The following is a 13,451-nucleotide window of genomic DNA, read 5'->3' on the forward strand; positions in this document are numbered from 1 at the left end:
ATCGAAACAATTTGTTCAAGAGGGATTAACTTGACGCGTCACATTTTTAATCGAGGCCTCTGGTTCGTGGGAAGCTGTCGATTTCCGCGAGAAGCCGCAGCTTCGCAATTAACAGTCCTGAAAGGAGCCCCATCCCTGCCATTAGGAGGAGTTAACGTGCACGCGCGTTTATCTCGATAACAGAAATTACACCGGTTCCGACTGCCTCATTACCACCTCTATCATAGTGATCCCTCGAACGTGTGTTTATAGGAAGATAACCAGTCCAGAGCAAATCGAGGGAAAAACCGACTTTCCGGAGTCACTTTTTCCTATCGATCTTAAATGAACTGGAACTTTCATTAGAGATACACGTTGAATTCCACCAATTTTTCTTCGGATCGAGATTCAACCTTATATTCTTCTCACTAACCTAGTAAACTGATCTAATAAGAATCGTTAATACGTAGCCTCGATGAATGTTGATTAAGTTAATTCGCGGTACCGTAAATTTATACCGAAACTTACTCTTTACTCTATTTCATCTCGTAAAGAAATAAAGTTTAAATGGAAATTTGCTTTATCCTTCAAATATTACGAATCACGTTATGTGATACTTTGTATACAAAAAGTGTACATCAAGATCAGACAATCCTCGAGATCGTTCCAGCGTCTTAAAAGCGTTTTATAACTATTTTAAAAGTGCAATCCCATAATACTTATCATCTTACTTCAAGAAACGATTTCTCAACGACCTCAGAACCTTCTACTCCCCTAATCCAATATCCTCTCCCATTCGTCGAATCACAAATGTTTTAAAGAGAAGAAGCACAACGGCAGGATCGAAACGAACGAGATCGATGTCGAAGAAGGCCCGTTACACGAGCATAGTAGAGGAAAGGAAGTGGTTAAAATGGGATCTATAGAAGAAGGAAGTGGTAGAACAAAAGAGGAACGAATTCATCTGTGTGAATCAAGGTGACACGGATCGCAATGCGTTAACGTCTTGGAGAGATCTGGTCCATCTCGTCTCGTCGGCATCTTTTTCTCATCTTGCGAACAAGAAAAAGGATGACTCATCCCTCTCGCTTCCCCCGTGGCGCGTTCCATGGGAATTTCTCGAGCTGAGGAATAGTCCATCTCTCGGACCGAAATATAGGGAAACGCGTTTCGTATGCATCGTGTGACGCATCGACGAGGATTCCCTGGATGGGGGAGAGCGATTGCGACGAGTCACGGCTGGCAATGATCCGATTATGGTTTCCCGCGATTCTATCCGTCCGTTGTCCTTCGTTATTATCGCAAATTCGCGTCGGTCCGCGGCCTGTTACCGCGTGAACGGACGTGCGCGTTCAGATCCCGCCTCCGTGTTCTCAGGCTTCTCGGCTTCCCTTGGCTAATCACAGAGAACCTGCACTTTCTTTGGACAACGTGCATACGTGCACGGGGAACGGGTCTGGAATGTAGATACGTGTGCTGAATAGAAATGGATGAATTTACTACTTTTTAATATTCGAATCGATTTTGGATTTTTCTTTTTTGGACGAGTGTCTTGTAAGTTGGATAACTTGATTGATTCGAATTCTTTGTATATCTTATTATAATTTTATATTTTAAAAGTGAATTATTTAATCTAATATGTTATATCTTTATCTTCATTAATGAAATTCCATTTTTTTAATTATTTTCTATATTTGTTGGAATAATATTAGAAAAATAGTGTAACATATTAGATCTCAAAATAATTATTCTATTAACAAATTTGGGAATAATTAAAATAACAAAGATGATATTCTTCTCGTTTCAGATACGCGATCGTCTGGCTTCTGACAGCAGCAACGCTTCCATGTCAGGTAGAATCTCAAAGAGGCAATCAAAATTGAAACTTTTTCGTAGAAGGTAAGAGTAAACGTGAATTTTAAAGGCGGCGAGCCATGACAACGGAGACAACAACGGGGATGGAAACGCGGAGGACTCTGTATTGGACGAGACAACCGAGGATTATTGGGCCGGAAGTGGATCAAATCCCGAGGAGGACGACATGCTTCACAACGAAACCAGGGAAGCGTTAACGCACGAGGCCAGCGACCACGAAGCTGTAAGTATTTTCGTGAAGTCGAACCAGATTCGACGAAACGTCAATTTCTTTGTGCACGACGATGTAGCAAAATCTACTTTGTAGATCGATCCTTTTTTTTTTTTTTTTTGAGATGACTATTAACCAATGTCCCATTATTTCTGCTGCTTTTTTTCGTAGAACGGTAATAGCAAAAAGTAAGTAACAGAAAAAGTAGTAGTAACAGTTATACAATTATTATTGAATCTCGAATATCAAGTTATAAAAATATCGAAATTTCATTAGATTATTCAAAGATTGATATGTGTACACTGAAAAAAAAAAAGGATAGCTGAGGAAAAATATTGATAAATAATGAAACTACGTTATTTTAAATTAACCGGTATAAGTTATCTGAATGTACGTATGTACAAATAAAAAGCCAATTCAATATATCGAAATATATTGGAGAATATAAAAGAATATAAGCTATTCTTTTTCCAAACACGAATTTCACGAGATAAATTCCACGTGATAATTTTCAGCCTCTCGAATCTTATAAATCACTTCTTATTTTTCGTGCAACGTATCATTATCCTACGAATCAACAAACTCGAACAGTTTTTTCCAACCTTGATGATCAATCAAAGACTTTTCCAATCTGAGATACTCGGTGATCTGAATATCGACGCAACAATGAAACAAATCGTAAAAGAAGGGAGTATAAAACATAGTTTGCGCAATCTCGTACGCACCACAAGGGAATTCCAATCGCTAACAACCTGGAATTACGTGGATCACGCGGAATTCATAAGAAATGCCAAATGATAGGGATAATGAGGCTCTCAGGTTGATGAACAGGTGTAGGTCAGGGACAGGCTAGGGAGATACGATAGGTGCATTCACCTAGCTCTCATCTGACCGATCATAACTCGACTAATGACTTTCGACGCCCTAACCGCGCGACCGTTAATCATCGCATGAGCGCGTGATGAGACTCGATAGACAACCATCGACAACCGGCCGCAACGAAGATCTCGTGTTAAAAGAAGTATACTATCCACGAATGTCACATCGTGTTTGCCGTGACACACAAGCGGATTCAGAATCGCGTAAAGGCCGTAAAGAAAATCCATCTGCTGAGAATAAATTCGCGTGAAATTCTCATTTTTAGAACGTTTTTTTATTTCCAAACGTTTCACTTTAATCCATACACGCGTCCGTTTTCAACTTGGAAAATTAGAAATCTCTGGAAGATTTTAAAGGAGGAATATCTCTCTTTTAAAAGAAAGAAGAAACTCTTTGTTATCACAACGCGAGAGAGATGGTTAAATTTCAAATCTGAAAAGAGACTTTCCATTAATATTTCTAAAAGGAATTATCCACTTTCGCGGAAACCAACCGTCTCAACCCTCTTTTCGTACGTATCCGACGTTCAATCTCGCATAAGCATTCCTGAAGACGATACTTCTGAAGATACCTCTCCTCCCATAAAACGAAGAGACACGAAGATAGCGCGAGAGGAACGACTCTGGTAACCACTGTAGCGGTCCATAAACGCCACTCGAGTTCCAGAAATGGTAGAAAAGTAGAATCCGTGAAAAGCAATAATTTTCCTCGCCCGAGTCGAGAACAAATAGGAGGGAAGATGGAAGCGGAACGAGAATGTTGCGTGTCAGTTGTTCACGCGGATAAGTTGATTCGGGTGGAGGATACACGAGGAGGAATCCGAGAAAGAATCCAGAGGTGGTAAGAGCTGGTAAAAGGCGGAGAAACGGGCGGAGGAATGAGGCAAAAAAAGAGGCGAGAGATCGGAGAAGAGGAGCGCGAGTAACGACACGATTGTTTCCACTGGTACCAGCATATGGAGGATCTTCACCGGCTTTTTGCTGTTGCTGGCCCACGTTTACCACTAACCACGTGGCTGTATCTTACTCGATACAGATTACAGAGATGATACCTTGGTCCATTGTTGGACCACTGTGAGAAAATGTTGAGATGGAAGTTTGAATTTCATTTTGATTGTGAATTTCTTTTTTTCGATGTCGATAGGATCGAATGAATAATGTCGAAAAATAAGATATCATTAAATTCAAGTGTGGAGAAAATTATTAAATTTAGAAAGATATCTGTTGTAAGTGAGCAGCTTAAGAAAGGATTAATCCTCAATTTCGTTGAGTTGAATTTTAAGTTTCTTTTTTTTTTTTCGAACGAATAGATGTTAAAAATTAATTGTTTTTAAGAAATCGCGTAATATAATCCTTCCAAATAATAAAATCTATAACTGTAACTTATACTAGAAATCCCGTAAGTCGATTCATTCCACAAGAATTCTGCTCTTTTTCGTCCACGTTGCATGTCGTTCTCCTCTTCTTATTCTCCATTCCTTCCAGTAAACTCTGCATGCTATGCCTGTAAGACGAAACAACCTCGTAAAATGAGGACTCTAAGACCAGAAACAGAACCGACACAAAGTCACAGATAGACTTGGCTTTCACGATTCTTTAAAACCTTCGAGGTGGCTGGTATTAACGCCGTAACTACGAGCCGCAACTATTTTTCCCGAGCCATGGGCAACGCTATTCCCTCAAAACCTTTATTGGTGCACCCATAAAATACGAGAAAATCGAGCAAAGAAGGAACCTCGCGATGATGTGGAACAAGTGGAAATTGCGCGACAAAGAGATCGAAACCGAGTTTCGAGAGGAACGAACTCGTGAACCGTTGGTCACGCGCTCTTCTCTTTCTTTTCGCCTCGTCGTTTTCGCTTTTCCTCCGGGATCGCTCGTTTCCGCGCCGGAAATTGCGGTTGCATCGTTGGGAAGATAGACCTCTCTCTGTCGAGGATATATTTGCGAATCTATGCTCATGGTATAATATATTGACTTTTTCACTTTGGAAATTATTTGTTCCACATAAATGAAAGAAGAATATACGTGAGTATACGTTTCTGGGAAACAAAAAGTATAATATCGAGGATCTATATATCAAGTAACAAGGAACAAATTGAATGGAGAAGAGCCACATGATAAAATGCAAGGATTTTTGGTTTTTCTGTCAGAAGTTGAGGTTTCCTTATCTTTTTCTAGATTTCTATCAGAATAACTACCAATAATTTGTTGATTTAAGACAAAGAAAAAGAAAAAGTATTCATATTAAAGTATATTTTATAGAAGAAACTATAAGTTGTTAAATAATTGTTGAATGGAACTTTAATTTCATTTTATACTTATTCATCGAAAATAACTGAATTTATATAATTTCATTAATCTACACAGGTGGTATACGTTGGAGATGGAGCAGCGTATGTACCAGTACCGTCGTTGAAAGGAAGACCGTTGAGCTCGAATCTTCAAGCTCTTCAGACTCTTCAGGGTTTGCAAGGCATACCCGGAGGCGGAGGCACAGGGGTAGTCGGGGACGAGGACTGGAAGAGGCATCCGGAATCTTGGGATCGGGAACACAGGAGATACAGGCCTAATACCACTCGAGTTCAACGTAAGTGATTCAGAAATACTGTGAAATCTTTTACCAACAATCTACCATTCCTATTTCAATCTAAAATAAATAAAAAAGTAGTTAGCTAGGACGAAGTTTGTAACAAATACCAAGATCCTCGTACACAATAATTTAATCGTATCGTTCAACGAACAGGAAACGCACAACTTTCAAAATATTCCCAACATCATCGACCTTGGTCACTTTCATCCTATCGTCTCCTTCTAAATCCTCGAGCCCAAGATTCTCCAATAAGAAGCTAAACGCTTTCACCCTCGAGAACCGTTACCACGTCTCCGTTATTGCCGCCATTTCTCCACGGATCCAAGTACTCGACGGCCGGGAAGCGATTTGATCGATCGATTCATCGTGGCCGTCCTCGACGCTGGCCTGGCATTCGGAACACGAGCGGCTACCGTTAGAGTGGACGCAATTAAAACGGTGTCGGCGAGTCGTACGGCACACCCGACGCCTGAGAAATCAACGCGCGTCTTTCCCTTCACTTCTCTATTATCCTCTCGCGCGCGCGCCTTCCTCTCTCCTCGACTTTATCCCGAGGACGTGGTGACCCGTGGAGGCCGTAATTGGCGAAATTGCGAGTTTTCCCCCAATAAATAAATCCGCGAGGGCGTTGCCTCCTCGTAGATCGTAATCTTGGAGAAGAGGTCACGAGGTAATTGGTCGGGGGTTAAGGGCGGAGGGCGGCTGGATCGAGAGGTAAATTGATAGGAATCGTGGTGGAAATAGACGTTCCTGAAATAGACGCTCGTCGAAGAGAGATCGAGTTGGAGAGCGTTTCTTCTCGGCCCCGATGAAGCCGTAAAGGGCCTCTCTGCGGGAAACGTGGCGGCCACCCGCGGCATCGTCGATTAGACGCGAAAGAAAGCCCATTAGCTTTAATCCATCCTCCCGTGCACATTTCTACGTAGCCGGGTCGAGAGTTTGTCTCGCCTCTTCATCATCGTCCGTTTCAGCTATCCTTTACGGCCGTTGATCCGTTACCTTTTATTTTATTATTGGCATCTTTTGTACGAATGATTTATCGAAAACGAGTGGTGGTGTAACGCGAGGCGAAGAGGAATTCTTTCTTCGGAACAGATTTATCTACGCACTTCGATTATGTATTTTAAATGTCAAAGTCTTAAAATTGCGATTCTTATTGTCTATATTTCATATCGATTGCAAATTTTTGCAGGAGGCAAATATTGGAATGCGTTTTATTGCTTTAAAATGGAAGTTGAAGTATCATGGTATGCAAATGGATGAAGTTAAACTTTGTTGCACGTTGAGGTAAACATTCGTCATATAGAAATTGCTCTAACAGGTCGGCATTTAGCAACGAGAAAAACTTAATCTGCATCTCGACCGTTCTCGACGATGATACGATCTTTATACATCTTTACGGAATCGTTTACAACAAATCTGGTAATGGAAATTAATCTATATATTCGTAATCGCATTAAAACAAGGGCATGTGCGAGCAAACGATCTTTTTAGGGAGAGCTGACTAAATTATTGTTAGAGGAAGAATGATGATCAAGTTAGATATACACCTGGTATTTTCATAATTAGAGAGAGTTTAAGAGCCGTCAGGATGTTGGTCTTTTTACACTGAGAGATTCAAGAATTCAAGGTAACGAGATTTAAATGAAAGGCCGAGGTTTAGAATCTACGTTTCGTACGTTCCACTTCCTGAAGGAGGTAGATACTCTGGTTATTTCGTTCTCTAGCTAGGTTGTAATCAAAGTGAAACAGGGCTGTTTAAAACGAGATTCTTGGAGCGAGGGGTCGTAATTAAATCCTACGAACGGCATCAAAGATCCAACATCAATGCGGACGAGATGTTGGCTATCCCTTTCAAACTTTCCAGATTACCTGTCACTCACCTCGTCCCTCGTCCCATCAAACACAAATGACTCGACCCCTTCCTATCCTATTCTACTCGAGATTTGTAGAAAAAATGTGTTACATAATCCTTACAAATGTCTGATAACAATGGATATCTAGATTTCAATACACGATTCATTAATATATCCATTATATTGTCTTTCACGGTCAATATTGCTTCATAAAAATTTATTCACGGAAAGATGATTATATAAATATAATATAAATTTATTTTATCTTATATTTATGTAACCATAATACAAAACCACTTTCCTTATTTCCTTCTGTATTGCGTAAAATCAATAGAACGAACAGAATCGAATGCAGGATTTATCTTTAAGCATCCTCGATTCTTTTCAAAATTGCATTAACCGATTATCCATTCGATCTTGCAATCGAAGTTTAAAAACTTTTTCAAATTTCTTCTTCCCCGTCATCAAATGTGAGGTGGTTAAACGCGCGGATTCACGGACGGAAATCGCGAGTGAAGAATCTTCTCCCCACCCGCCTGCTCGACCGCGTGTACTCGGGCGACTATCAAAAGTTGCGCAATCGCAAACAACTCCATTGTTTGCTCTCGTACGTTTTGCCGGCCGACGAGCACAAAGTACGTATCCGCAATTGTAATAAGCGTGCGTGCATACCGAAAGTCGAAAACGCGTGTGCCCACTCAGCTACACGGCTTTTTCCATCCGAGAGGGGAAGAGAGGAAGAAAAAAGAGGGGAGCGCGTTCTCCCTCGCGAAACGTTGTATCATCGAGAATCACCTCGAGTGTGACTATCTGCAGCCTCCATCTAACGCCGTCCATCTTGCACCGCTCACGTGGTGGATTACGTCGTTTTACGATGGAAACGGCTCCTTACGAAGAGCGGGTATAAAAGGAGGGGAGAGGAGGGGGCTGGCCGGTTTACTTTCACTCGTCATCGGCGACCGGTTTTCCGCTGCTTTCCGCCCACCGGATGGATCCCCCGATTTTTCCGACCGTTTCGACACGAGGCCGCGCCATGTTTCGGCATTGTGGCGGCCGCTTTCTTGGCTCGCTGCCTCGTTAGGCCCGATTTATCTGTTGCTTTCGATCGCGAAACGAAAAGTGGACGGCGATGACGAGTCGTTTGCCTCGTGATAATCGATCGTGTCCACGGGGAAAGTTGGATGAAAAGTGGTTTTTGGAAAATTTAGGAAAAGGGGATATTTTGGTACGTTCGAGATTTTTCAAGTAGCAAACAAGTAGATTTTCATCAGAATTATTCAAATTATTATCAATAGTGGGAAAATAATAGGGATCACGTATCCCTATTATTATTATTACAAAGATATTAAACCATAAATTGTGAAAAGCTTTTGAAATTTTGTAATGCAGAAATAAATTTTGCACGAGATTATTTAATCACGTTCGTGTTTAAAAAATCAGATAACGTAATCAAAAAAATTTTGCAGATATCGAGGCGGAATGCCAGGACGACTACATGAAGATCAGGATCGGTTTCAACGGTTCCTTCACCGGTCTCCTCTACTCGGCTGGTAAGTTAAACTTGAAAACTGAACGTGAGAAGCGGGAATCGCGAACGTGTTGGCGAGCATCCGCATCGAAGGACGTGCTATCACGTCCTCCCCGACGTACGAGCTCACACGATGTTCGCAATCATCATCTCCACAACGCTCGAAACTGCCGCGATGCTGACGAGCTAATGGCACAGCGTTATCGTGAAACGATCTCCTGCGGGAGGCTCGCCGCAACGAGAGACGGCCACGTAGAGAGGGGAGAGGAAGATGGAGAATTTTCCTTTTTCCAAGGCGAGACCAACACATGCTCGAATCGTCCACTTCCGTTATTTTGAAAGGGGCATAACGCATTGCCCGCTCTTTGCACGATGCACACGCGATGCATCTGCAAGTACCACGTCCTTCTTGATCATTGTCTCGTTTATAAATTATTCCTACTCGCTCTTGAATGAATTTGGAAGAGATATATGTTATCATTGTTTTACAAATTCGATTGTTGTTAGAGTTTTGTCGATTAGGAAAGATTTGCTTATTCGTTTGTAAATATAATTGATAGCGTCAATTATTTTCAAAGATCACGAGATGTGTTTCTTTGAACAAATTCGTTCAAAGAATAGAAAAGCACGAAAATCACTGGTCGCATGATAATTTATCAATGATATAATTTCAATTAAAGGTTATTCTTACGACCCGGACTGCATGTACGTGAACGGAACAGGTCGAGACTACTACGAGTTCTACATTCAGTTGAATCGTTGCGGCACCCTTGGCGAGAACACCCATCATCAGGACAGTCGAAAAAATCCTACGGTAAGTAAACCAGGCGTGCAACATGGCGCGCAACGTGGTTCGTTAGCATCGCAGCGTGACCACTTGACAAGGAATAATAATGATTAACACACGCGAAAAAGGAAAAAAAAGAAAGAAAGAAGGAAAAAAGAATCGACACGATTTTTGTTTTATCTCCACAGTCAAGCAACTCGACGTATTAATATACGCCCAACTCGTGCCATGTTAGAGAGGTTTAGCAATTATGAATCGCAAATCCGCGCCGACGTTAATAATTCTGTTACGCTCTCCTGTGATTTATTAAACACGCGCGCCGTGATTTATATCGGGTGCACTAAACTGTATCTATTTGCTTCCCCGGCTGCGATTAGACTTGGAAAGAAATAGTAAATTGAGCTTTTAACGATGAAATTTCGTTTTGGAAGCGTTTGCCTGCGTAATGGAAATAATAACTAACTATATTCGTTATAAACGTGAATACTCGTTTATCGTAAATTTGAATTAATTATAAATACAAGATTATTTTTGAAGATGGATAATTTTATTATCCAAAAAAAAAAAATTAATTAATACAAATATTATCGATACGTATATGATATTAATCAATTTAATTAATAATTTCGAACATATATATTTTCATAAAAATTCTATTCCATTTCTTTATTCCGATAAAAAAAATACATTCTTCGCTTTTTATCGAAAATTTCATTTTTGTATCCACAAAAGATATTTCACTTTTTTTCACGAGTATACACGTCCAAGTATACATCCTTTCTGCATATTATATCCATCGATCTAAATGTTCCATTTCTGATCTGTTCTGATGGCAGAAAAACCTGATGTGGAACACGGTCACGGTGCAGTACAACCCGCTCATCGAAGAAGAATTCGACGAGCATTTCAAAGTGACTTGCGAATACGGATACGACTTCTGGAAGACCGTCACCTTCCCCTTCCTCGACGTCGAGTAAGCGGTTGAAAATTTTTACGATCGAATCTCTCATCTTGGAGAAAATTATCGCTTATTAGCCGATGTGTCGTATATTTCTTTCGCTGTTGTCCCAGTGTCGGTTAACGGGAAGCCGGGAGGAAAAGAGAGAAATCTCTAACGCGGATATCTTCTTCCAGAGTCGCGACGGGGAATCCCGTAGTGTTCACCCTGCAGCCACCGGAGTGCTACATGGAAATCAGATACGGTTACGGGACCACTGGAACTAGAGTGGCTGGACCAGTCCGCGTCGGGGATCCACTGACTCTCATTATCTACATGCGCAGCAAATACGGTATATATATATATATATAGCGGCACGCATTTTCGCTTCGCACCGCTCCACCATTCCACGTAAGGTCGGAGGCTTGCTTAATCGCGTGGCGCTACGTAACATCTGTCGGGTGTTACCTCCTCCGGGATAACGGGACGCCAACAGTTCTGGTTATGCCGCACGGATGCGTTTTCCCTTCGAGGATCTAAAATTAGTCGCGCACAACTTTTTCTCCGGAGATCGATACTTAACCCTTTGGTGGGCGAGCGCCACGATCCGACTTGCGATTAAGCGAAATAAAATTAAGCGTATATAACGTTATGTTTTATAACAGGATCGTTAATAAAATATAATATTCTCCTTTATACCTGATATTTAAGGTACGTTTAATTTGGCGTCTCGTTCGTTGCAAGATATCCTTGACCTATTCAGAGGAGAATCGGAGTTGAGAGAATGCTCGTCCGTAAAGGGTTAATTGCCAATTGACGAAGACTGCGATTCCAGAAAGATTTTCTTCTCTTATTTTGACAATGGATGGCGACGATGAAATGTCAGTTGATTGGAATAGAAGGAAGATATATATACGTTTGTACAGATTTGTCTATACAATCGAGCGAATGAATTATTACGATAATAATTCGCGTGATACCAGTCGTAAATAATTTCTCGTTCGAGTGATAAAGGTTCATGGTCGGACGAGTATTTTGAATCGACGGTAAATTCAATTAAACGGGCACTATATAAAATTTTCTTCCGCTGAACGAACCTGAGATAAACGGACTTCTGTTGTACAGTTTCTGCCTCTGTGTCCGCAGATGGTTTCGACATTGTCGTGAACGATTGCTACGCTCACAACGGTGGAAATAAAAGGATCCAGTTGATCGATCAATACGGATGCCCCGTCGACGATAAATTAATCAGCAGATTCCGTGGATCCTGGTCCGAGAGCGGCCTCTTCGAAACTCAGGTATTCGCCTATATGAAAACGTTCAGGTTCACCGGTTCGCCAGCATTGTATATCGAATGTGACGTAAGAATGTGCCACGGAAGATGCCCGGTAAGTAAAGGAGGATAAGCTGTCGAGGATCGATTTTATCAAAACTCTACTCTTCGAACAATCTGTTGCTATGAAAATTATTTATAATCGCGCAGAGCCAACCGTGTCATTGGAGAAATGCCAAAAACGTAGCGAAACGTTCTTTGCCAGAAATTGGTGGTCCATCGACACCAGCGACGAGTCTGTCCGAGAATGTGAATCTCTTCCAATCGTTACGTGTACTTCAAGAGGGCGAGGCAGATACGGAATTCTTCCAGAATTCTACCACGGCTTTTCGAAGTGGTAATTGAATTAATTAATTTCTATTTTTAAGATGTTGAATCTTATATAATAGATTATCTATCTTTTTTATTAGTTTTTATATTATTTTTATATCGATTAATTTTTGTATTTATAGGAACCAATGAACCCACGAACGATAGAGTGTGCCTTAGATCGACGGTTCTTAGCACGATTATAGGAATCGGTTGCGGCTTCCTATGTCTAATGGCAGGGACGATATTAGCTATGTGCTCGCGAATTCGGCGACAAGCTAGGGAAAAACTTCTATCCGACAGCATAAGTTATATGACCCACAAAGGTAGAATTAACTGAACGAGATCACTTTGCATATTTTTCCCTTTTTCTCTTCTTCTTCGTTGCGTTTCGGTCGGTATAAATGTTTGAGGAAGTTGCAGCAGGAATATCCCCTGTTGGTAATAATGCGAGGAAGATTACCGCAATCGGTAAAAATGGGAATAAGCTCAATACTTTCGATCGACGGTTGTTAAAAACCAAGTTCACAAATCATAATGTATTTAAAAATTGTGTATCTGAAGTTAAGGATATTTACCACAGACGAGGCATAGATGTGATATTTTGGGATTTTTCCATGTCTTCAAATACCGACCTCGAAAGAAATAGGTATCACACGCGATATTACCATTTTGACCGTTCACGTTGCTCTATTTTTCTTTGCGATGAAAAATATTTCAAATAAAAGTTGAATGTTTTTAAGAGAAATATATTCCGATATTAATTACGTTATTGCAAAGATTAAGTTATTTTCTTTAAATAAAATATATATATATATATTTTGATTCAATAGAAGATGTGATTCGTTATTTGCTATAAAAAAAATATTGAATCATTTATAGTAAAAATTCATTAGTTTAGGAGATATTTAATTATATTAAATTATCTCCTAAACTAATCATTTTTTGATTTTTATGGTCTGCATATGTATTCTTTTATAGAGAATGTTGATATGTATTGAATTAAAAAATATATATATATTCATTTAAAAAAATAAATTGATCTTTGTACGTTCTTTACGTATTCAATATACAAAAGAATTAATAGCAAACTATATCCCATTTTAAACATTCAATTTTTATCTAAAACGTTTTTCAATATTATCAAAAATATATCTGAAATATT

At 40.2% G+C, this 13,451-nt stretch overlaps 1 protein-coding gene across 2 annotated transcripts in view; it reads left to right on the forward strand.

Annotated features, from left to right (window-relative positions):
• The window catches only part of LOC725078, a 58,853-nt gene extending 45,677 nt beyond the window's left edge, over positions 1 to 13,176 (forward strand). Inside the window, exons 3-12 of one of the 2 annotated variants that reach the window (XM_006571084.3) lie at positions 1,787 to 1,832; positions 1,904 to 2,077; positions 5,314 to 5,533; positions 8,859 to 8,942; positions 9,601 to 9,734; positions 10,544 to 10,680; positions 10,842 to 10,996; positions 11,791 to 12,032; positions 12,128 to 12,314; positions 12,430 to 13,176. In XM_006571084.3, coding sequence (XP_006571147.1) covers positions 1,787 to 1,832; positions 1,904 to 2,077; positions 5,314 to 5,533; positions 8,859 to 8,942; positions 9,601 to 9,734; positions 10,544 to 10,680; positions 10,842 to 10,996; positions 11,791 to 12,032; positions 12,128 to 12,314; positions 12,430 to 12,626 — 1,576 coding nt within the window. In that variant the 3' untranslated portion in view covers positions 12,627 to 13,176. The remainder of the gene's footprint in view (positions 1 to 1,786; positions 1,833 to 1,903; positions 2,078 to 5,313; positions 5,534 to 8,858; positions 8,943 to 9,600; positions 9,735 to 10,543; positions 10,681 to 10,841; positions 10,997 to 11,790; positions 12,033 to 12,127; positions 12,315 to 12,429) is intronic. The other variant, XM_026444031.1, reaches the window with a different exon arrangement.
• Positions 13,177 to 13,451: the final 275 nt, after the last annotated feature.

Source organism: Apis mellifera, linkage group LG1, assembly GCF_003254395.2.
Source record: "Apis mellifera strain DH4 linkage group LG1, Amel_HAv3.1, whole genome shotgun sequence".
Classification (NCBI taxonomy): domain Eukaryota; kingdom Metazoa; phylum Arthropoda; class Insecta; order Hymenoptera; family Apidae; genus Apis; species Apis mellifera.